Consider the following 23,486-nt stretch of genomic DNA (forward strand, 5'->3'; position numbering starts at 1 on the left):
GTTCAGAATCACACTTTTTCTTAAAAAAACACACACAAAAAACAACATTGTGCAAAAAAAAGAAAGGCCATTTGATCTACCCATGAAAACTGAAGTATGATTTTGATTGCTGAGGTTTTGTGGGGCAAAAGGTTATTTTCGATCACAATATTTTTTCGGGTCAGTTCGGGACGAACGCAATGCCCTAGCTTCGCTGAAAATAAAAGACTCCATTACACAACCATTAAAGCCCATAACAAAAACAACTTACTGAAGTCCAGATTTAAAGCTGGCACGTCTCTTATGCTTCTTTCTCACAGTAAGTGTGTTTGTGTATTTATACACTTTCAGTCAATCGCTTACTACAAACAGCCATTCCCTACTAATTAATTTAGTAAACTCCATTACGTTAAGATGTGCCAGTAATCTCCAGAAGGTCAGTAAATCAGCTCAATGAAGTGGTCAGTCTGTCCTTATGTGACACTAAATGTCCAGTGCCTTTGTTGATGATGAGGGCTGCAGATACAGGTTCACATGATTGAGACCAAATGAGGTCTGGATGAGCTGCCCCAAATTGACGTGACCTTGTGAAGGGTTTTGCAGAAAGATTTTATGATTTGGGCATTTTATGAACAGAATGTCAATCCCTGTGGCCGCAAACTTGACACTGATGACCTTCACCACTGAATTGGAGTCTGATGACCCTTAGATGCATCTTTGGAATTAAGCAACAACTGAACCTGATCCTTCACATTAGTAAACACGACTGTGTTTAGTGCTCAAATCCAGCCTAGTTGGCATGAATAAGAGTCTTTTTACTCTGCATCTGAAGCACTGAGTCATTTAAGGACAGCACAAGAACAATAAATGTGCTGTCTCACACCTACAAACACATTAACAACAGATTAGAATAGCAATTAAATCACCAAACCTGGCTTCTGTGAAATAAACTAAGAAAAGCATGAGATTAACAGTGTTAATTAATTATGTTTTAATCTATTGATAGTGCTAGTTTTTAACAGTAAGAAATATAAATCAAATCTGCGTAGTTTTTAAAATAATAATAATATCAATAGATTTAAAAAAAAAATTCAGATCGGATTTCATTTCTACGCTTTGGCATCCATTCAAAGCATTTTGATAGGAAAGAATGATTAATATAATTTTTTCAATAAAGAGTGAAAAGTGTGTTTAAGAGTTTATTTTCTAGTTCACAGGGCCAGAAGTCCCCATAGTTGTAGAAACACCTAATTATCTTCGGTCTGAAGCAGTTCTAATACCACCAGGAATCAGGGAAAGCTGACATTAGATATGCCAATTAGGGGTTTACTATTATAAAAACACATTCATCAGAGGACTCAGAATGGGGTCTCACAAAGCCCCTCTGCCCTTTAAAGACTGACGAAACTAGAGGTAATGAAAAGCAAAAACTCACACACAGTTGCAGTCTCTCTCTCAGTCTCCCACCCACACAAACACACACACACTGATAAACAAACAAATTCAAGACCAAGACCCAAGACAGAGATTTTAAACCTTTAGGAGTTTAATTTGAACATTTCATATCACAATTACATGGAAAAAGAGTTTGAAGAATTCCTCTGCACTTCACTGTGACCTGACCAGCCAGTCTGACTTACAAATACAGCACTTGTATAACCTCGGTTTAAAAGAGCATATTCAATCCATTGAGCGAGGAGACAGAATGTGATACAGAGATGGACAGATCAACAGAAAGACAGAGGGGGAGGGAGACAAGGTCAAGCTTCGGATCACAGGGTTCTCAGTTCGGCTGGCTAGTGTGTTTGTTTCTAGTCTCTTTTCACATCAAGCTTTGTATGACACCAACATTAAAATGATAGAACAGGCTTGAAAAATAAAAGAGAGCAGAAAACAGCTTAAATACACTCAGTCAGTGGGACATACACCATAATCTCAACCATGAGACGGCCCTCACACATACAAGCATATTCAAAGTAGGGTAGAGTTATATCCTTTTTAATCAATTTCATATCATTCACATTTCCTCAAAGGGACGGATGAGGCACTTGTTCACTCTGACAGCTGTTTTTCGTCCCAACAGGCCCCTTTCATTCATCCGTACATCTCTGTGTTTCTGCCCTTGAGTTCTCACAGTAACAGAGGCCGATTGTCCAATTGTTAAACACACACACACACACACTCATTTGCAATGTCAGTGATGTCAGATCGCAAAGAGTTCACAAACATCACACCACCCTTCAAAAGACTCTGGGAAACAGAGGAACTACTGTGGCACTTGAATAAATGGTTTATTTGCTTTTAACAAGATTTCTGAGAAGCAAAAACACACTTGACTTCTCGCGAGGAGATAAAATTATCTAGCAACATTGACTCGGGTCTGAGAATAAAATATTGTCTACCTAATATAAATCTGTGAAGCTTTGTAGTCAACATTATGAGTCATTTGTGGAATTTGACAAAACAGCCTACAAACCAGGAAGGCTTACTGTACGTGTGTTTACCTTTTTTATGTGTGTGCGTGAACATGAAAACAATTGAAACACAAAGACGATTAGAGGCATTTAAAAAGTCCATCATGGGGCTGATGATGAATAAGCATAAACAAAAGATGTGTAGAAATCAGTGAACTTGTTGCTTAAGCAGAGACTGAGATATGACACTCCCTTTGCTCAAAATATTGTCATGTTGCTAACATTGCATTGAATGCAGGGTTTTACCCTTCGGCAGCACTTCAGTTACTGTTTCTTTCGCCCTCATGATTTCCCATTAACACTTAGTCCTCTCAGTTTTTCCAGTGCTGGTTTTTAATTGATACTCAATGGAATATGCTGAAGTTAATTTATTTACTATTTATTTATGGTTTTAAATCCTATTGTTTTATATCACACAAGACCATGACCAAAATCCGCAATACAAATTCAGTGACATCATGTAAACACACACACAAACAGAAACGTGCAAAACCAAACACTCCATTTGTAGCTATAAACACATATTTGCACAAAATCTTTGTCGTAGAGAACAAGCTATGTGTATACATGCCGCCCTTTTGAATTTTTATAATGAATTGCCCTGAATGAGATACTGTGCAGCAGTTCAACTGTCACATCACCCACCTCCTTGTGTATATCATTTCAGACTTTCACACTAATTCTTCATCAAAATACACTCATAACCCTCTGAAGTCCCACCGGCTGGGAAATCTTTTACAGAACTCATTTCCTCGCATCCAGCGAGGTAACTTACAATCCCACATACAGCTATTTGCATACATTTCCAGAACCTAATTTGTCCTTGAATGTCGCAGTGAATCAAATAAGAATCATTTCTCTGCAAAACATTAATCATACCCAAATTCTGCTGCTAAACTAAAAAGTTATGTGTGATGAATGAGAACGTTGTGAACATTAACAGTTGCACAAACGCTAATGACTTTTATCCTGTGGTAAAATTTATGCTAGCAAACTGTTTACCAAAAAACAAGAACAATAAACAGCAGCCCGCTGAGGAAAAACTATAGAAGAATGAGCATGGATTTATTGGATTTCGTAACACCCTTCCTGGAGTGTATAGTTTTCAAAGTCTAACCTTCTGTGCTCTTGTATAACTTTAACTCAATCATTTAAGAGGCACGTTTGCTAACATGCTAATATTCACTGAACCACTTACCATTTATGCCTGAAGTGCTCTTGGCCGATCCCTGGGTTAATAAATGAAAGACTGAATACATCGAGGGCACCAACAGGGCAGGAATGTCATCCCAGGTCCTCAAACAGAGATGCCCTGCAGGTTCAGATAAAAAGGGGGGTCTGAAGCATGAGGGTTAGTCTTATCGTCCTCACATCCACATCATCTAACATGTGTAAGAAAGTATGGTTGATACTGTATGTGATCTCAAGCCAAGTTCAAGGGCAACTAAATCAGATGCAACATGGCCTGTTATGGCCATCGGCTCTCTGCAGGTGCTCTCAAGTGTTTTACAGTGGGGTAAAAGCCCTTCCTGTGTAAATAGTAAAGTGCACCTAAGGCCATAAACACATGTAATACATCATTCGACCGAGATAAGGAATTACACTGGAATTTATTTTACTCAGTCAACCACCCTTATCGCAGTTGAGAGCGTGCTCACAAACACACGATAGGGTCACCTAGATGCACGTAGGCATTTTCGCATGGGTCATTGATCATGACATTCAATTTCGCTTTCTTGATTGTGTGAATAAGGAACTGGTCAGTATAGGCAAGCAGACATACAAATGAATGAATACCTTTACATATATGGATTTGTGCTCCTGTTGACTTGTAATAAAAGGGGGTCGGTTTTCCATAATGTGGGCCAGCTGTTATGGATTTGTCGCAGCAAACCAGACTGCCAGGAGCCGGTAACGAGCTGGACTTAATTAATACCCAACATCCCCGTGGCCTGAACCTCGACCCGCTCATTCTCTCTTTCATTCTCTCTCCAACTGAGCATTCTCCACATGCAGAAAATAATGAATGTGAAAATGAGAGTAATAGAGCTTTTAATGTGAATCTTTAAATGAGGAACTCTGTGCACGAATGATCTTTGGAAACCCTGCGGCAAATCATCTCCACGAATCCTGCTGCTAAACATCACATGCACACATGAAGTGGGAACAAATGTCTGCATGGGAAATTAGGGAGTCGAAATTTAATTTACAGCTGGAAACAATAAAATAACTTTATAACACAAAAATTAAAAAGAATGATTAATGATTCTTCAAGTACTTTTATGGACTAAGTATTTGCAAAAAAAAAAAAAGGAATGCTCAGGTCCCTTAGTTCATTGTAAACTATACATTGGTTGCATTGTATGTGTTTGATTCATTATAAATCAGGGGAAAAAAGATTCAAGTCAGAAGAATTATAAGCTTTAGAGTCACACTTCATAGTTTGTGTTTTTGATTCACTAAAAAGAACCACTTAAAATGATCATTAGTTCTGTAATCGGTCTCCTTCGTACTGATTTAGGGCTCTACAACCAAAATGCTACAAACCTGCATCCTGACGATGTATCAATAATCTTTTGGACAAATGTTTTCATGAGATAGAAATTCACAGGTTAGAGTTTACCAGACAAATGCACTGAAATGCAAAACTTCTTCGCACGGGCTTGCGTTTCCAGGTCTATCAGCATTTGCATGCATATGAATGGATCTCCTTTAATTATTTAGTATTGCAGGAAACTATTTACAACATTCCATTCACACTGGCTTGAAGAATGCATGTACTAGAACTGTTACAGGAACCTAATCTTATTACAGTGTTTTTTTGTTGTTGTTGTTTTTTTTCATAATTCCTTGTGCTAAAAGGTGGTTTTCACAGTGATTCCATAAATATCAATTTTGGTACCCTCAAAAATTTTTTTAAAAAGATTTTACCCAAAGCTCATTGTTTTTCAAATGATTTTATGTGTTAGTATGTTTAAGATGCTTTCAGTCTGAGTTATAATTCCTGCAGGGATTGGGTGGGGATCTGGGTTGGACTGACAGGAGACACTTATTCATTACTGGGCAAGACTATGAAATCCGGGCTAGTGTTGGTCATCTGTGATTTGTAGATTTCAGGCCAGAATAGGTGTGCTGGACATTTGGCAGGCCAGACAGAGGATTACACACAGATGATCGAAGCTTTCTGAATGATAAGCTCATGTTAGGGTCAGAAGCGTGTTGGGATAAAACATGGCATGGCTAGAAGTGCAGTTCGCTGCAGGGTAATGAATGAGTTTTTGCAGGTCAGGAGAGCATTGGATGTGTGTGTGGTCACAGATAAAGTCAGTCTGGGCGGTCACAAGAGGGTATGTTTGGGTGTGTGTGTGTGGTCAGATTTGTCTGAGCTTGAAATCAGTGTGTGCATGAGTGTCTGCATAGAGTTGTGTCATGTGATCTTGATTAAGTTTCTACAGAAGTGTTATCCATGTGTGCAATTCAGTTGTGTGGTGCAGTTCAATTATTGCTGAGTGTGACCTAGTTGAGTTGCTCCAGACAAGTAAAGCTCAAGTGATCTATGCTTACTTATTCAGTGCTTATTGACATACTTTAATCTGCAGATATAAAAGAGTAAACAGCCCTGGTCTCTGTCCATGGAACATATTTTATTATGTGCTTATCATATTATTCTCCATTTCTTTAGTTTGGCTAGTTAGTGCGTGTATGTCTGAGCCAAAAGACCTCAACCGAACCAGATGCTCTGATGGCCATCACCCACTGAATGGATTCAAAAATGTATGTGTTTAAAATAAAAATGTCATAAGCTTGTACAAAGAGTTGCTCAATTTTCGGAATGAAATTTCTGATAAATTACTCAATCTCAGGGCAAGATGTTCACGTCTTTCTTTCTTCAGTCGAAACAGAAATTAAGCTTTGGAGGAAAACAGGCTGATTTTAAATGGTATACTCAATCCTGTGCAGGTGATGAGTTATGTAGGAGCCACTGGCTCATTAACAGACTGACTACTGTAATACATACTCAGAATAAACAGGAGCAAGAATGCCTACTAATGTCAGGTTTATATGGGTGGAGGGGTGGTCAGGCTGAACAAACTCAATCGAAAGGGAAAAAGAGAAAGTGTGGAAAGAATCAGCCTTTTTAGTGGAGGAGTAATAGGATGTGAATGGATGTAAATCAGAAATACAGAGGAGTGACATAATGAAGGGTTGAAGGAGCGCATGAGTCAGTGAGAGCGAGTGAGAGGCCTCATGGTACTGCCACAAAGTCCAGCCACACATAGGAGAACTGTAATTAGGACCATCCCAGAATAGAGGAAACACTGGAAGAAAGGAGAGGGAGGCAAATGAAAGCCAAAACATGTCACGCAAAAACAAACAAGAACTTTGAAAAATGTATTTTGCATTGGGTGCCACCTACAAATCATATTCCTCATGCAAATAGGTAGTTAACTTCTTTTTTTTTGATAGTTGACATGTAGTGTTGACAATGTGATATGCTTCACTTAATCTTAAACTATTTTAAACAGCATTGCTAAATTGATTTTTTTTTTTTATTACCACAAACACATTTAAAACCTGTGAAGACAAAATGTATATGGTTATTTACAAGACCAAATGACTCTGGACCACAAAACCTCAAGTTAAAATTTTTCTAAATCGAGATTTATACATCATCTGAAAGCTGAATAAATAAGCTTTCTATTGATGTATGGTTTGCTAGGATCGGAAAATATATGAGATACAACCAGTAGGATAGCCAAAAAAGAGACTCTGGGTGTGCATATGAAAATCTGGGTGTGCCACATTTATTGTCAGATTACTGTGCAAAATTATGGGATAGTATTTTTGTCGCACTGCTTCCGTCCAACCATACTCCTAGTGGTAATTTGCAGGTCGTGTCAAAATGTAGTTAATTGTTAAATGTAATAATTTTCTTCCAAATACGATCATTTTGAACTTCTGGTAAGACGATACTTGGACATTTCCAATCTGGCAACACTGTCTGTTGATGTTGATCCGGGGAGGGAGAAACATCCTCATCAGGTGTAACGTTAGGCCTTGTGACCAGCTGTCCATCAAGCCGAGGTTTTTTGCTTAAAAAAATTAAGAAAGGAGCTCTGCGACATATTGCTAGCTAGCAATGTGCAATCAAACATTATCTGTTTATATCATAGACTGCTGGGGTCACAGTCAGCTGCTGTTTGCTGATTGGTTGGCAGTCCAAATGTCGACAGATATATTTTAACAAAAATAATTTTAAATGTAAATTACATTTAACATTTTTAGCATTATTGCACCATATACTGGATTCTTATTTCTGTGCCCCTGAGAGTATGATTCAGTGGCGTCACAGAACTGCCAGATTCAAACAGCTTTCACGCGTTGGCTCGCGCTGAGCCAGAGACGGACACACTCAGCGCTTGTCATATATCACAATTAATATGTTTATTTTAGGTTTCATACATTTAAATATACATAATCACAGTAAAACAATACATTGGTAGTTTGTAAAATACACACTGATGTCTATGGAAGCAGCAAAAACTATCTAATCAAATGTAATTTGCAGACGTGTTTAATTCATATATCAGACACACATAGCAGAACAATAAAGTTTACTCTATTCTTCGTCCAGTTCAACAGCCACTTACTTCCATGTATTTCGGGAGAAACTGGGGAATTCAAGTGCTGTACGTTAAATCCGGTTGACAGGACTCTGAACTGCAGCGCTCATCTCGTTATAGATCAAGATAATTTATAAAGGTTTTTAAACGAAGAATCGGAATATCAGATAGTTGACATGGTAAGCAAGTTTGTGTTTATATTTTATTTATATTATATTCTATTTTAATAAAAAATGAAAAACTAAATAAAACGAATAGCAATACATCTGTTAGTGGCTGCGGTGTGTTACGTGACAATCATGACGCATCGCCATGGAAACAAGGGGTCTGTTAAAATATTTGTAATTTACGCGTGAAAGGATTGATTTAAAAATATATATATATTCTAAGTTAACAACAATAGCCCAAGTTTAGTAAAAATTTTTATCGAGACTATAAAAAATAATTATGCATCTATTTTTAGGTGTGCCAGCTGCCACTGTGGGTGGCACCGGCACACCCTGGCACACCCGTGGCTACGCCACTGGATACAACTATTTGAAAATCTGTAATCTGAGGGTGCAAAAAAAAAAAAAAATTCTAAATACTGAGAAATTGACAAAATGAATTCTTAGCAATGCATATTACTAATCAAAAATTAAGTTTTGATATATTTATTGTAGGAAATGTACTAAATATCTTCATGTAACATGATCTTTACTTAATATCCTAATGATTTTTGGCATAAAAGATAAATCAATAATTTTGACCCATACACTATTTTTTTGGCTAATGCTAAAAATATTAGCATTAATATTAAGGGTCACATATTCATAATATATTTAAACCTTTAATCTAGATGTTAATGATGTTAACTATCCAAATAAAATCAGTGTGATATGACATGAGAGTTTGTTATGCTAAAACACTGAAGGCAAACTGGATAACTAGTTTATGACAACATTTCAGTTTTGCTTTGGAAATATAGATTATGTTTATTTTTGCATCTGCTTTTCTGACAAGCAAAAAAGAAGACTGCAACTTTGTTTGTAAAGTAAATGCATCCAGATGTTTGTTACATTTGCCCAGAAAATATTCCGTATTTGAGGACCAAGGGGGAATTCACTAAGAACAAACTGTGCCCACCGAAAGCCATGTTTATTTGCACATACTGTCTGCATTAATTTGACATCTGAGTCAGTTAAGGAATTATGCAAATCTATCTCATAAATCAGTTCTAAGTGCTCATTAGTTGGGGATGTGGCAGACTACTGCAATCTGGCTTACTTTACTTGACTTTTGTTAAACTCTTTGCTGTACTGAAAACCTGAAAAGTTAACAACATTCCAAATCCACAGGTACATGATGTTTAAATAGTCTTAATTCATAGGGCGATACTAGCTAAACTAAATGTATCTAAATATAATTCATTGTGAAAAGTAAACAGATTTAAATCTAGATCATAAACAGATCTTACATATTATGTAGCCAATGATGTGGCTGGTCAGAGAGGCTCTGCTGTGGTCACTGGATGTGCTCTTTGTTCTAAACCCATAATTGCTCCCCAGTTTCCAGTGTGAGTGTTATCGATGGCTAGTCCGTAGACAAGCTAATCCTTTAATTGGGTTAAATAAACAGCAATCCCCGCAGGCAAATGTCACACTGTGTGTCCTGTTATGGAGATCCTAATCAACTCAAACACACGTGCACACATGCTACCATAACACTGACCAATTCAGCCACTGGATTACCACATACATAATCAGTTATTTTGCTATTGCCCTATAAATATATCTAAACATCAAAAGATTTTTACTGGAAACACAAAATCATAGGTCTTAAATAAGTCTTAAATTCTTATGCAATTTAGTTTCTGTGGTTATGAAATTGACGCAAGCAAGGAAATTTCCCATTTTGAAAGAAACTTTGTATTGGACTTATGGTTGCATAACATTTTTACTGGATGTTTGGTTTTTTTTTTTTTTTTTAAGAGAAAAAAAATATTAGATTTTAATTTTGCAGTGTCTTGACCTTTTTACCCTAAAAATAATGGCTATGACGAAAGTATGACAATAACAAGAAAAAGATTTGTAAGAGATTTCATTACAGGTTTTTCAGGATTATGTGATGCATGTTTTGTCATTTGAATGTTTATTTCCATGTAACACATAGTGTTTTGTTATTTCCTGTAGAAATGTTACAGTCATCAGTAAGCGTAAGATTACAGCAATAATCCCTTTAAAATCATGCGCCTTGTGTTGTGAACACTTAAAACGGTCCTGCAAAATCAAACTGGTGAGTAGTGTATCTGGTTGCATTTGTCAGTTAATGAGTAAATTTTTCATTTTCATTGGTCATTACCTAGGGGCACACGCTGTTAATAAAACTGTGATTTCATTCAGTGTACTGTATATGTTGCACCAATCATCGCTTCAACAATTCATCAAATTAAAAACGGTTTAAAGTGTATGTTGAGATTCCTTCGAAGGAATCGTTCACCCAAAAATTTTGCCTACTCTAATGTCAGAATGAAAGTTTAAACAGCTGATAAAAACTTCACAATAATCCAGTGCATCAATTAACATCTTTTAAAGTGAAAATCTGTCACTTCTAGGCAAAAGTCCAGAATCTATAATAAAACCAGTGAAAAAGTCCAACCCTCTCACATCAAAATCCTCCGACATATTTGTTTAGAAACGTTTTGGGCTGTTTTCGCGTGCAAATGATGCTTAATCTGTGCTTATTTCTCCCTATTCAGACAAAATGACTTTTTCACAAGAGAAAACAATATTCTGGATATTTAACTAATTGAAGCAATGGTTTGAAGTTAAAAACATCTTAATGATGTGCAAGTGTTATTTCCAGTTCATAATAGTTGGAAAATCCCTTACAAAATTACCAAAAAGGTACAGACATGATTATATGCTTTTTTGATTTTTTGGAAATAATCACACAACATTAACACATTAAAATAACAGCCCTAATTAAAATGCTAACTATTGAGATGACATCATCTAGGTCACTGAGTCTAATTACACCCTTGCAACTGTTTGCTCTCACAAAACCACACGTCTCTTGTACTCATAATGCAGCAAGAAATCATACATACATACCTTGCATGAGCTCATAATATCAATCATCTGTGTTTCTGGTTTATGTCCTGTGGGAAGAAGATCCATAATACAGAACAGACCGTCCTAAATATCCAGCACCAGGTGCAATGTATGAGGTGTTAATTATAGGACCCTAAAAACTCTGCATGTATTAACATAGAACACATTCTAAGACTTGATGGCTGCTCTGTCAATTCTTCGTCATCGGTTAGGAACCTAGGTGTGCTATTTGATAGCAATCTTTCCTTAGAAAGCCACGTTTCTAGCATTGTAAAACTGCATTTTTCCATCTCAAAAATATATCTAAATTATGGCCTATCCTCTCAATGCCAAATGCAGAAATGTTAATCCATGCATTTATGACCTCAAGGTTAGATTATTGTAACGCTTTATTGGGTGATTCTTCTGCACGCTTAGTAAACAAACTACAGCTTGACCAAAATGCAGCAGCAAGAGTTCTTACTAGAACAAGGAAGTATGACACTTGTCACTTTAATTATGTATTGTAAGTGGATCATGGATTCTGCGCTGACGACACCTTATTTATTTACTTTATATCTTCAAGACTTAAATCCTCGTATGCAAATTATTGCTGTTACTATATTTGGGTGAGTTATTGCAAAACTTAATTGTAAACTTTTCATGATTGTGAGGTTTTTAACTGACTAAAGTTATGATTACTGACTTTATATATTTGAATGTTTGATAGACTTGATGACATCACTACTACTCCGCCGCAAAAATATGATGTCATGACAAGGCTCATTTTTGTTCTTGTCCAGGGGGGCAGGGTTTCATATTTTATTGAAGCTTCCCGGGTGACGCCATTGATTAGCGGACCCCCACATGCTGTTAGCATTCAATTGACTCCCATTCATTTTGGTGTCACTTTGAAAGCAAATAACTTTACATGAGAGGCATTTAAAGACTCCATTTGTCCATTACTTATTTCTAAAGAAACAAAAATATGTATAAAAGGCTCCATTACCTTGTATCTTACGTTATGGCCCGTAGAAGCAGTTTTTGTAAAAAGAGGCTAACGATTCCGTCATAACCTGCGTCTCTGTGTCGTACAGTAGAGAAATTACCGTATGGAAAGGAGGAGAAGCTCAACTTAATATGGCGTACTGGCGTTAAACTTTAAAATAAATAAATACTATGCAAAATGACAAAATAATTCATCAGAATACTTACCAAAATGTTCTCCTGTTCACGCTTGCCGTCTCTGCAAGATTCGGTGGGTGATTCAGATTTCTCTTGGCACAGCGATTAGAAAGACTTACAGGTTGCTCACGTGACATCTACGTCATCAAGCTCAGTTTGAGTCTGCACAGTACGCCTGACCCCCTGAAGTGCTTACTTCTAATTGACTTCACTTGTCTCCGGTGAATCTAATGGGGTTACTGTGTCCATTTCTTTATCTTGTCATGCACAAAAAAAAACGTCTGCTTTTTCGACATTAATGAAATTAATTATAAGTTTAATGAAAATGTCGACCAAATTTTCATTTTGTCATCACTTTGAATCGTTATTATCCAATGATTTCTGTGTTTCAAAGTGTTCAGTTGACAAATTTATCTTCCGGTTTAGCCAATTTTGGTTTAATCTTTAAAAAAAGAGTCTTTACCATATTAAGTTTGTAATATTCAAATTATTTATTACTGTTCCTTACAATGTACCATTCAAGGTAATATGCATTTAATGCATTGTAACCCTCTTAGAATGTTTTGTTTATTGTCTTATGCTTGTAAATATAATTATTTATTATCATTATTATTATTAATATTATGTATTATTATTAATATTATTATTAACTACTGCTATGAAGCTATTTCTGTTAAAGGGGTCCTATTATGCTCTTTTAAAAAAGTCTTGATTTTATTTTGGGTGTGTACTAGAACATGCTCTCAGGTTTTTCGAAAAAACACATTATTGGTTCACATAATTTAGATTATTACAACACCTCTCTCCCAGTTAAATCATTGTGATATCACAAATCCCAGAAAATATGCGTTGTAGTCCAAACGAGTTGTTTCATTGTAGTTTTTGAAAAGTGTTTTCCTGTTAATTCAAAATATCTCCTTTGAAGTGGACTTTGAGCTTTGTAACTTTGCAGATTTCTTTTGTGCAAAGACAGCAACATTACAGACTAACTAATTTGAAAAAGTGAAAAAGCATAATAGGACCCCCCTAAAAGATTAAATACGTGCACTTTAACTCTGGTAGCCACCTACTCTCCCCCAGAGCGATAGATTATAGTATCAAATAGTTATTGTGAAACAACGGACTCGTGAGAGAATGACTTACTGTTACAGAAACCTTATCACAAAAATATGAATCTGATCTGACCTTAACAGTAACAGCTTAATTCGTTTAAGCACTTTCTGCCAAAGATGACCGAATTAATATGGCACAGACATGTTAACACAGATTTATATACTTTTTTAGGCCTCTCTGCAACACACACACACCTGTCTCGTTGGTTGATTGCATATCAGAAGAATCGAGATGTTGATCTATTTCGATTGACAGAAGGGAGTATTCACGCAGCTTCATCACACTCCAGTGAGCCATATCTAATCATTGTTAAAAATGTATTTACATGTTTTTCCATGATTATTCTCTTCTCCATATGTAATGCTACAACAGTAATTCTACAATGAACACAAATATGGTGAACAATACAATAAACCATGATCTGTTGTTTGAACATTGCACATTCAGTAAAAAAATATTTTACATGGTTTTAATGCATTTACATTGGACCAAATTCTCTTTTAATATTTTGTCAAATTAAGACTGAAATGAAAGACATTGCCATTTAATGCTCAGTGTTACTATTTGAATAATGAAAAATGCAGTATGTTTGTATTATAAAAATGAAGATCAAATTTCCTTTTGTGCAAAATACTAGGAGGCTAATTATTATACTAATTATTTTACTTCAGTAAAAAATATACTGTTTCTTAAACTCTTTTATTACAAAGGATGTTAGCAAAATTCAAATTACTGTTTGTTTTTACAGCTGTCTCAAGTTCAAGGGCAGCCTCCAAGCACTGGACGGGTGAATGGGTGTTGAGGATCGTTCTGTTAGGTATGGCTCCAGCGCATACCTGTGTCCTGGTCCACCAGTGGATTACTCTATTGCTGAAGCTCTCACACTGCAAGGACACTGGTAAGAGCGTGTGTGTATCTCTCACTCCTGTGTATCTGAAGACCTTGCTTTATGCTTCTTCGGTTGTTTTATTGAAGTTGTATATTACTGAGGCACCTCAGTCATCAGTGAGGTAATGCAGTATTTAAATTAAGGAAATGTCTTACAAACACTGTTTGTATTCTATATTTAGTTCATTCCTTTATTTCTGTGTTTTTGTCCTTCTGCAGGGGGATTGGTCAAGTCCTAACAGACTATGTCTATGGTGATGATAAGGTCAAGCTGGCTAAAGCTGGCGTCTTGTTGCTGTCCACAGCCACGTTCTTTGGTCTCTGCTATTTCAATGACCATGATGTTGGTCTCTGCAAGGCAGTTGCCATGCTCTGGCAAATATGATGGTCAGAATTAAACTCACTTGAAAGATTTATCACCATTTTAGGTACTTGTCCAAGTCTTTTGAAAAGGTAAATAGTAAATACCTTCAGTTTAACAGGAGACATTCTGTCTCTTAAAATGTTACATGTTTGAATACAATTTAGTGATATTTCACAAAAAACATTGGAATTGTTGGCTAAATGAGGAGCAATGTGAAATATCCTTTTCTTTTCACATTGCTCTTCATTAAGCTAACAATGCTCTGTTCATGATCTGTATTTACTGAGCATTTCAGATGAGCACAACGGTTGTTAATAATTAGCTCTTCTGTGAGAAAACAGGACGTCTCTTTATGAAAGATTCTATATAGTGACTGTGTTAGTTTTATAATTTCAGCAGTTATTGTTAATGTCCAGCAGAGGTCAGTGCTTCTCGGTTTTATTGGGAATGCATGATCATATTCACAGTGTCTGTGGACGGTCGCATCTGTGCTTACAATATTTTTAAAACCTGCACATTTCCTTGAACACACTTGCTCATTTTGTTTTATTTTAAGCATGATGATGTAATCTTCTTATTGATATTAAGATGGAAATACACAATCTGGTTTTTGTACTGTGTATAAACTGCTGAGATTTAATATATTTTGTTTTATTTTCAAATAGCTTTATGCTTATATTTATATAGAATTAATATTTATAGTTTACTAACCACAATTGAAAATAAATCATGCTGTAAAACCATGAAAATAAATTATGCTGTAAACCATTGAACTGTCTTATACTCTTTGTTAGTAGTGGGAATCAGCAAATATTTGGAAGTGTATGCAATCACATGATGTGATCAAAAATTTTTAATTATTGCAGGTTTATATTTGTTCAACATTTTTTTACTTGGCACCAGCAACTGAGAGTTTAATATTGAACCATAAAGACTAACAAACAAATGGCAGATAAGCACTAAAATCTCCCTCTAAGTGCCAAAGTCACAAAATTGCAACAAGATGTCATATTTAATAAAGTAGACTGTATGAAATTTAAAAATAAATACATTTAATTAAAAATAATCTGAGGTGACATTTAGATGCATAACTGTTTAATGAAGCTCAGAGGTAACATGAATGCCTTTACATTGCAAAATTACAGCATAATGTTATGAGATTAATGTGAAATGTTGGTAAAAAAATTATACTTTTAGTTGATACAATGATACTTTTGCATATGAAACTAAACCGCCTAAGGTGTCAGCGACTGTCTTGAGTCATTCAGTCATTCAAGAATTAAGCAAATGACTGTCTTCATGAATGGCTCACTGAATCACTGGGATTCATTCGTCATCATTTTATGGGAGGAAAATGCTTAACGTGAAACTTTGCGTGTTGCGTTCAAATTCAGGCCACATAATTTTGTCTGTATAGTACAATTTATTGAGAAAGAGTAGGCTTACACCTAAATTGATCAATTTTGCCAATTAAATGAGTTTAATTGGCAAAAAAAAAAAAAAAAAATCTAATAATATCAAATGTCAAACTAACTTTACGGCAGTACAAAGAGCTGTGACATTTACCATGCATTGACAAATTACCTCAAACAAATAACAAGTACTCTTTTTTTTTTTTAATTTAGGCTATATATATATATATAGCCTAAATTAAAAAAAAAGAGTACTTGTTATTTCACATCACATCCCAGCTAAAAAAAAAAAAAAAAAAAAGAGTACTTGTTATTTCACATCACATCCCAGCCAGCACCGCACCGCACCACACTGCCCTCCCCTCCACTGCTGTGTGATATAATCCTGTGTGATGTAACAGGGTTGGCATACGATCAGACTTACATAAAAGGAGCTTGTCTCATTCCATCTGCGTCCACATAGCTCTTTACAGTTTACAGTACATCTTCTTCATCTGATCAAGGGTGCAGCCTCATTTCTCTCTACAGGATGTCCAGCAAAAAGCCTCAAACAATTGGTAAGAATCTGAGAGCTTTTCTGCACTGATGCACATGTGTTGTATGTTACTGCACAGGCTTTGAGATTATTCATAAATGTGTTTGTGTGAAGCAACACAGTGTATTAAAGCACATTCCTGTGTTTCAAAGCAGCTGCTGTGTTCATATGAGAGAGGACGGGATGTACTTCAAGTCCCATGGCTTTTGAGTGTTAGGTTTAAATTTAGCAGCTTAATTATGAATAACTGAATTTAACTACTTTTGATTTGTACATCACAACATTGACTTTTCTGAAAAAGATGTCTCTGTATGTCTATGTCGTTGCTTCATTATTTATGCATTAGTGTATCACAGTACATGAGAGCGTGTAGAGTAGAAAGGGACTTGTTTGTCTAGAGGTAATGCTTCTCTATTGTAAAATCGCTGACTCTCCGCCATTTCAGCTCTGTCATTTGTTGATTTTAATCCTTTACTTTGTTGTTTCACCTGACATAAATGATGGAGCGGATTAGTATTTCTGCAAATCTGTGACTTTCTATGGCTATATCATTTAAAGGGGTCAAATGATGCTTTTTTTAAAAAAAAGATAATTGTTAGATGTATTTGGTGTAATATAATATTTTGACGCTTTAATGTAAAAAAAACACATTATTTTTAAAATACTGTACATTATTGTAGGTCCTCTATACCCCGCATCTCTCAAATGCCTTTTATTCCACATAGTGACATAGACATGTGGGGGCGTGTTTGAATGAGATGTTTTAGGGAGTCGTGGCAGAGTCTTAAATTTGATAAAGAACATCTCTTTGGATTTGAGACTTTAGTCTTTGCAACTTTACAGATCTTCTTTATGCACCAAGAGCTTGTAACACTACAAAGAGAAAGAAAAAATTGAAATCACATCACATGACCTCTTTAATATAACTCTGGGTTAGCTAACCTTGCAGTTAAGATTGTTGAGGACCTCTATAAGTGTCAGTAACGCTTATAGAGTCCCATTTTTTAACATAAGTAAATGGATTAGCTAAACTGAACTAACAATGAGCAATGTATATTTTAAAGAATCTATTTGTTTTTACTGATGTCAGTAAAAAAAAAAATCATTTTTGTTGATTTACTATATTAACAGTAAACATATGCAGAATTACATAAAAAAAAGTCTAATTCATTTTTTTTTATTTCTTAGTTCACAGTGCATTAACTAATGTTAACAAATATGACTTTTAATTTAACAATATATTAGAACATTTGAAGTTGAAACATACTGTAAAAGTTTTGTTCATTGTTAGCTGACGTTAACTAAAATTATTGTAAAGTGTTACCAAAAGTGACAACATTCAAAATGGTATTTTATTACCATTATCAAAATTTCAGAACATTTGTATTTACAAGTACATCTTTTTTCTTTTAATCTTTTTTTTCATGAACAGATTCTGATCTTTCAGCTTGTAAAGCAATCAGATTTTGTATATTATGTCAATTACGATTTGTCATCTGGAATTTTACAGCTGCTGCTCAGAAAACATACTTCACAAAAGTGCATGGGCTGCCAGACATCACACCCTTGGTAAGTTCGGTACAGGAGACACCTGAGCCCATCCCAACTGCAGTTAAAGGCACCATCCCATCCTGGATCCATGGGAGTCTGCTGCGGAATGGTCCAGGAAAGTTTGAGTTTGGGAATCAGCAGTGAGTATGCCCATATGGTGATATTTTTTCTTATCATAATCACTGTAATGTGAGGAATAATACAATATAAACACATTTTATAATCTCTGTTTCTTGCAATAAATAATTACCATAAAGCTAATGACCCATGTAAACTGGTATAATTAATCATTTTTTTGCAGTGGTAGAAGTAGTAGGTAAAGTAGGCACAACCATGACAACCTTTTACAGAAGACCGTTATTCTAAATTTTGATTTGTGATCCATTTGATCAAAATTATTATATGTAATTCACACTCTCACATGAACATTCAGGCTGACACTTGCAGATGTAAATGTTTCCTCAGCTATAACCACTGGTTTGACGGCATGGCCTTGATGCATCGCTTTCAGATTGAGGACGGTCAGGTGACATACAGAAGCCGTTTTTTGTCTAGCGACTCGTATACGCAGAACAGCGAGAGGAACCGCATCATAGTTTCAGAGTTTGGCACTTTGGCTTTACCTGATCCCTGCAAGAACTTTTTTCAGCGCTTCCTGTCCAGATTTGAGATGCCAAGTATGTAGAAATTGTGAAATACATGTGTGACAGTAAGAAAATTAACTTGTTTTGCTGACTGCCATGGTGAAATGGATCTTATAGGTTTAGAAAATTCAAACATCACGAATAGCTGACGGTTTTAAAAATGTTACAAAAAGCTCATTCTGTTTTCTGAAAGAGTAATAAGGCATGTCTCTGGAGGGCCTTGCTCAAGAGCAGAACAGGAGTGGTCAGATGGAAAAATCATCCTGGTTGATCCTGGTTTATGTTAATAAAAAAAATCGGTTGCACTTTATTTTACAGTGCATGTACTTATATGTACTTATAGTGTACTTACAGTGTATTTATCTAAGAAAGTTCTGGTAATATAAGGTAACTATATGGGGTAGGGTTAGGTTTAGGGGTAGGTTCAGGGTTAGTGCTTCATTACTGTACATAGTTACTGTAATTACAGTACATTGTACATAAGGAACAGGACTGTAAAATAAAGTGCTACCAAAAAATCTGATAACAAGCAACTACTGTGTGTAAAATTTACAGAAGTACCTTTGAAATTTGTTAAACATCAAAGAAAGTAGTCAAATAAAATGTTTTAATCAATCTCTGCCTGAAAAAAAGAAGAAAAATATATTTCTGACACTAATTCCCATCTCTCCGATTCCAGAGCCAACAGATAATGCCAGTGTCAACTTCGTTAAATACAAGGGTGACTACTACGTCAGCACAGAAACAAACTACATGCACAGAGTGGATCCAGACACTCTGGAGTCCAAACAGAAGGTATGAAGAATAACCTGCCTATATATAGTCACCAGCTTTGACCAGCCTGTCATGTCTATGAAGGATGATTGTTTGTAGGTGGACTGGAGCAAGTTCATTGCTGTGAACGGCGCTACTGCTCATCCACACTTTGATCCAGACGGCACAGCTTACAACATGGGCAACTCATACAGAAACAAAGGTTAGATTCCAGTCTCATCCTTATGTGCTGACCAATCTTCAGGAATAAGAGGCTTGATGTTAGGCTGTGATGTGTTTTACAGGGGCTTTCTATAACATCATCAGGGTGCCACCAGAAAGAGACGGCCCAGAAGATACTCTAGAGGGAGCCAAAATATTATGCTCTATTGCCCCTCGTGACAAATCCAAACCCTCCTATTACCACAGCTTTGGTGAGTGAAGAAGAAAATCTAGAATGACTATCATGTGTGATTTTATTGCACAGCTACTGTAATAGAGTCATGTGTAATTTTATTGCTAGTCACTCTGAATGGTATAATCATGCAGCACTGAAAAGCCTGTTTTATTTTCCTGTACCTTTCAGGCATGCCAGAGAACTATGTAGTGTTTATCGAGCAGCCCATTAAGATGGATCTGTTTAAGATAGTGACTGGCAGACTAAGGGGGAAATCACTAAATGAGGGGGTTTACTGGGACCCCAACCAGGAAACCATATTCCACCTTATTGACAAACAAACCGGAAAGGTGAGACAGCAACCATGACAATAGTCTCACAGAGGCACTGAGAACAATGAGGAGCAGATGGACTTCTCGTGGTCTCCATATGAATGTATTAATATATTTGTTTGCTGAGTCTCCTGGTTCAATGAAAGTTGGCTGAGAGCATAAAGATAATCATTCTTCAGGCGACTTTTCCACTTTAACCAACTAATCTGCATCTCTCTGCAGGAGATGCCAGTGAAGTACTACACCAAGGCCTTGTCCACCTTTCATCAGATCAATGCTTTTGAGCAGGATGGATTCCTCATGCTAGACATGTGCTGCTCTGACGATGGCCAGTCCATAAACAACTTCCTCATCCAGAACCTGCGTCAATCAGGAGAAACATTGGATGAGGTTCTTCCTTAAACTCTCTTTGTCTTTGTCTTACTAATAATCTTAATAATGATAACCTCGGCAACAGCAACACATTTCTAAAGCACAGATTTATATAATTTTGCATCCTGTAAATCACATTCTCGTTTGTTCTGTGGCTCTCTGTTTCTCTCAGATGTATAACACCATGAGCCGGCCATTTCCCCGTCGTTTTGTGCTGCCTCTCAACATCACCAGTGAAACCCCACTGGGACAGAATCTCAACACACGGCCTGAGAGCACCGCTACTGCTGTCTGCCGTAACAAAAATCAGGTGTTGTCTTAATGCTGCTTCCGACACTACTGGGGTCAGCAAGATTTTATTTTTCAAATATTTTTATTCTGAAGGATCATGTGACACTGAAGCCTGGAGTAATGGCTTCTAAAATCACAGGAATACAGAATTTGACCATGTATTAAAATAGAAAACAGTTATTTTAAATTTGAATAATATTTCACAGTAGTACTGTATTTTTGATCAAATAAGTGCAGCCTTGATGAGCATAAGGGTCATATTTCAAAAACATAAAAAATCTTTTGAACAGTAATGTAATTATACAGAACTTTGTGTATTAAGTCAAAATCTTTTTATTTATTTGCTCTTTATAACAGTGACTCATACATGACACAAAAGTGCACTGGTTTATTGGAGAGCCTTCATCTCTTTTAGGACTGCTAAATGTTTCGGTTTTTTTAGGTGTTTTGCACATTTGAAGATCTCCATGGCGAAGACCTGAAAGACTACGGTGGTTTGGAGTTTCCACATATTAACTACGCCAGATATAACACCAGACCTTATAGATACTACTATGGCTGTGGCTTCCGTCACCTAGTGGGTGACTCTTTAATTAAGATGGATCTGGAGAGCAAAACGTTCAAGGTAAGATCAAATTAACTGGATCATGACTGACACCTACGTAAGTATTGACAATAATTACCAACAAAATATCCCAACATTTTCCTGTCCACTTGGCACAGAAAGTTAAGAGTGCGTGTTTGCTAAATAAATGTGTTTTACAGGTATGGCGCCAGCCTGATCTCTACCCATCAGAGCCTGTCTTCATTCTTTCACCCAATGCTGCAGAAGAGGATGATGGAGTCATCCTATCTGTGATCATCACACCAGTTAAGGTACAGTACAAAACAGCCCGAATATATGTAACCTTTACAAAGAAACATAAGCTCTATCATCTACCTGCTTTATAAGAAATGTAAACATGTTGACAAAAGTCATTTGAGATATTGTTACATTGAATGACATTTATCAATGCATCTTCTGTCTTAACCCCTTCATTCTCTTCTCTCTGTAGGACAAGAGTACTTTTCTTTTAGTGCTAGATGCCAAAACATTTGAAGAGCTGGGAAGAGCCGAAGTGCCTGTCAACATTCCTTATGGATTCCACGGAGTCTTCAACTCCAGTGCATGAAGCTTTTCAGATCCCTCCAAAATATGACAAGTTACCACACCAGTCCCCTGCTACCATTACAAGCAAGAGACCAACATAACAATATTTCTATGAAATCAGTCCAAAGAGATCCTCCACATATCAGCCTCATATTTAAAAAAAAGAAAAATAAATACTTTATATTTACAGTTAATTACTAATTAATTAGACATTAGAGTCATATTTCTAGTTCTTTATTTAGAATTAATTAACAGCTTAACAATTTTTCTACATATTTTTTAAATGAAATGTTTAATGTACTCAAACTTTCAACACATTTGCACATTACTTATGTTTATTCGGTGTTCAGTAACTCGACCCACCCAGTCAAATTGATATAATGAGGAGGAAGTAGAATGGATACTCTGATTTTCACAGCAGCAGAAAATTTTATTGTCTGTATTTAACAATAAGAATAGTAAGATTGTGAGATCTGGAAACGTGTTGTTTCTGGCTCCCACATGTAATGTAATGTAGGCTTTGCAAAGAGGCTTTCATTTATGGGAAGAAAAACAGCTTGAATTCTGTGGGTCAGAAAGAGGATGAAAATCATAATGTAACACTGAATTATGGGTTTTGGTGCTAAACATTGTGGTGAACCACAGGCGGGAAACACTTTTATGATCATAAAAAAAAATTATAATCTCTTTAAAATAGTGTTGAAAGCACACCTCATATTGATGCATAAAATATTTATCTATAAATAGTCTGTCTTCAATATTTTCTTTTCTTTTGTTTTATATATTTTCAATTGTGGACTGTGAACTTATACTGCACCACAATATGAAACATTTGTGATTTATTTTATTTGCTCAGTATTGTATCCGTTAAACAATGCATTGTTTCATACAGTATAAAGTTTGTTTCTTTTACTCTAAAACACATGTGAACATACCACTAGATGTGAATGTGAACATGGTTTATATGATTCATTAGGGTTTTCAGACCTTCTTCCTTAAATGAGAAAAAAAGTTCATTGCATTGAACGTTTAAACAAATAAAGGTAAAACCCAAAAGTGAATAATAACAATAACAAATATTGATAGAAGATTTTTTTGGTTAAATGACCAAAAATTATCTCTCTACAGCATATGTGTCATATCATATTCATTTTTCTACCTCAGTGAAATAATAACCTGTTGAGAGCTGCTTCTCTTTTGCATTATGCCTTTTACTTTTCAACTTTATATAACAGTTCTACTTTTGTTTCATTATGCATTGTTGTTATTGTAACTTGATGATCACAATGACTGTGATAAATATTTGTACACACGATACTTGTATGCTCTCTGCTGCATGGTTTAATTCATA

At 35.9% G+C, this 23,486-nt stretch overlaps 2 protein-coding genes and 1 pseudogene across 2 annotated transcripts in view; all 3 read left to right on the forward strand.

Annotated features, from left to right (window-relative positions):
* Positions 1–23,486, forward strand: part of LOC113074909 (multiple epidermal growth factor-like domains protein 9) — a 210,932-nt gene that overhangs the window by 61,910 nt on the left and 125,536 nt on the right. The gene's annotated exons all lie outside the window — the stretch shown is intronic.
* Positions 13,563–15,055, forward strand: LOC113086843 (succinate dehydrogenase [ubiquinone] cytochrome b small subunit A, mitochondrial-like; annotated as a pseudogene).
* LOC113074920 (beta,beta-carotene 9',10'-oxygenase-like) lies at positions 16,505–23,450 on the forward strand. Its single transcript, XM_026247642.1, has 12 exons — positions 16,505–16,667; positions 18,156–18,336; positions 18,662–18,873; positions 19,520–19,635; positions 19,714–19,816; positions 19,899–20,027; positions 20,180–20,340; positions 20,545–20,712; positions 20,867–21,004; positions 21,428–21,610; positions 21,751–21,861; positions 22,041–23,450. Exons 1-12 carry the CDS (start codon positions 16,640–16,642, stop codon positions 22,155–22,157), a joined length of 1,647 nt encoding a protein of 548 aa, XP_026103427.1. The 5' UTR covers positions 16,505–16,639; the 3' UTR covers positions 22,158–23,450.

Source organism: Carassius auratus, chromosome 5 (genome assembly GCF_003368295.1).
Source record: "Carassius auratus strain Wakin chromosome 5, ASM336829v1, whole genome shotgun sequence".
NCBI classification, from domain to species: domain Eukaryota; kingdom Metazoa; phylum Chordata; class Actinopteri; order Cypriniformes; family Cyprinidae; genus Carassius; species Carassius auratus.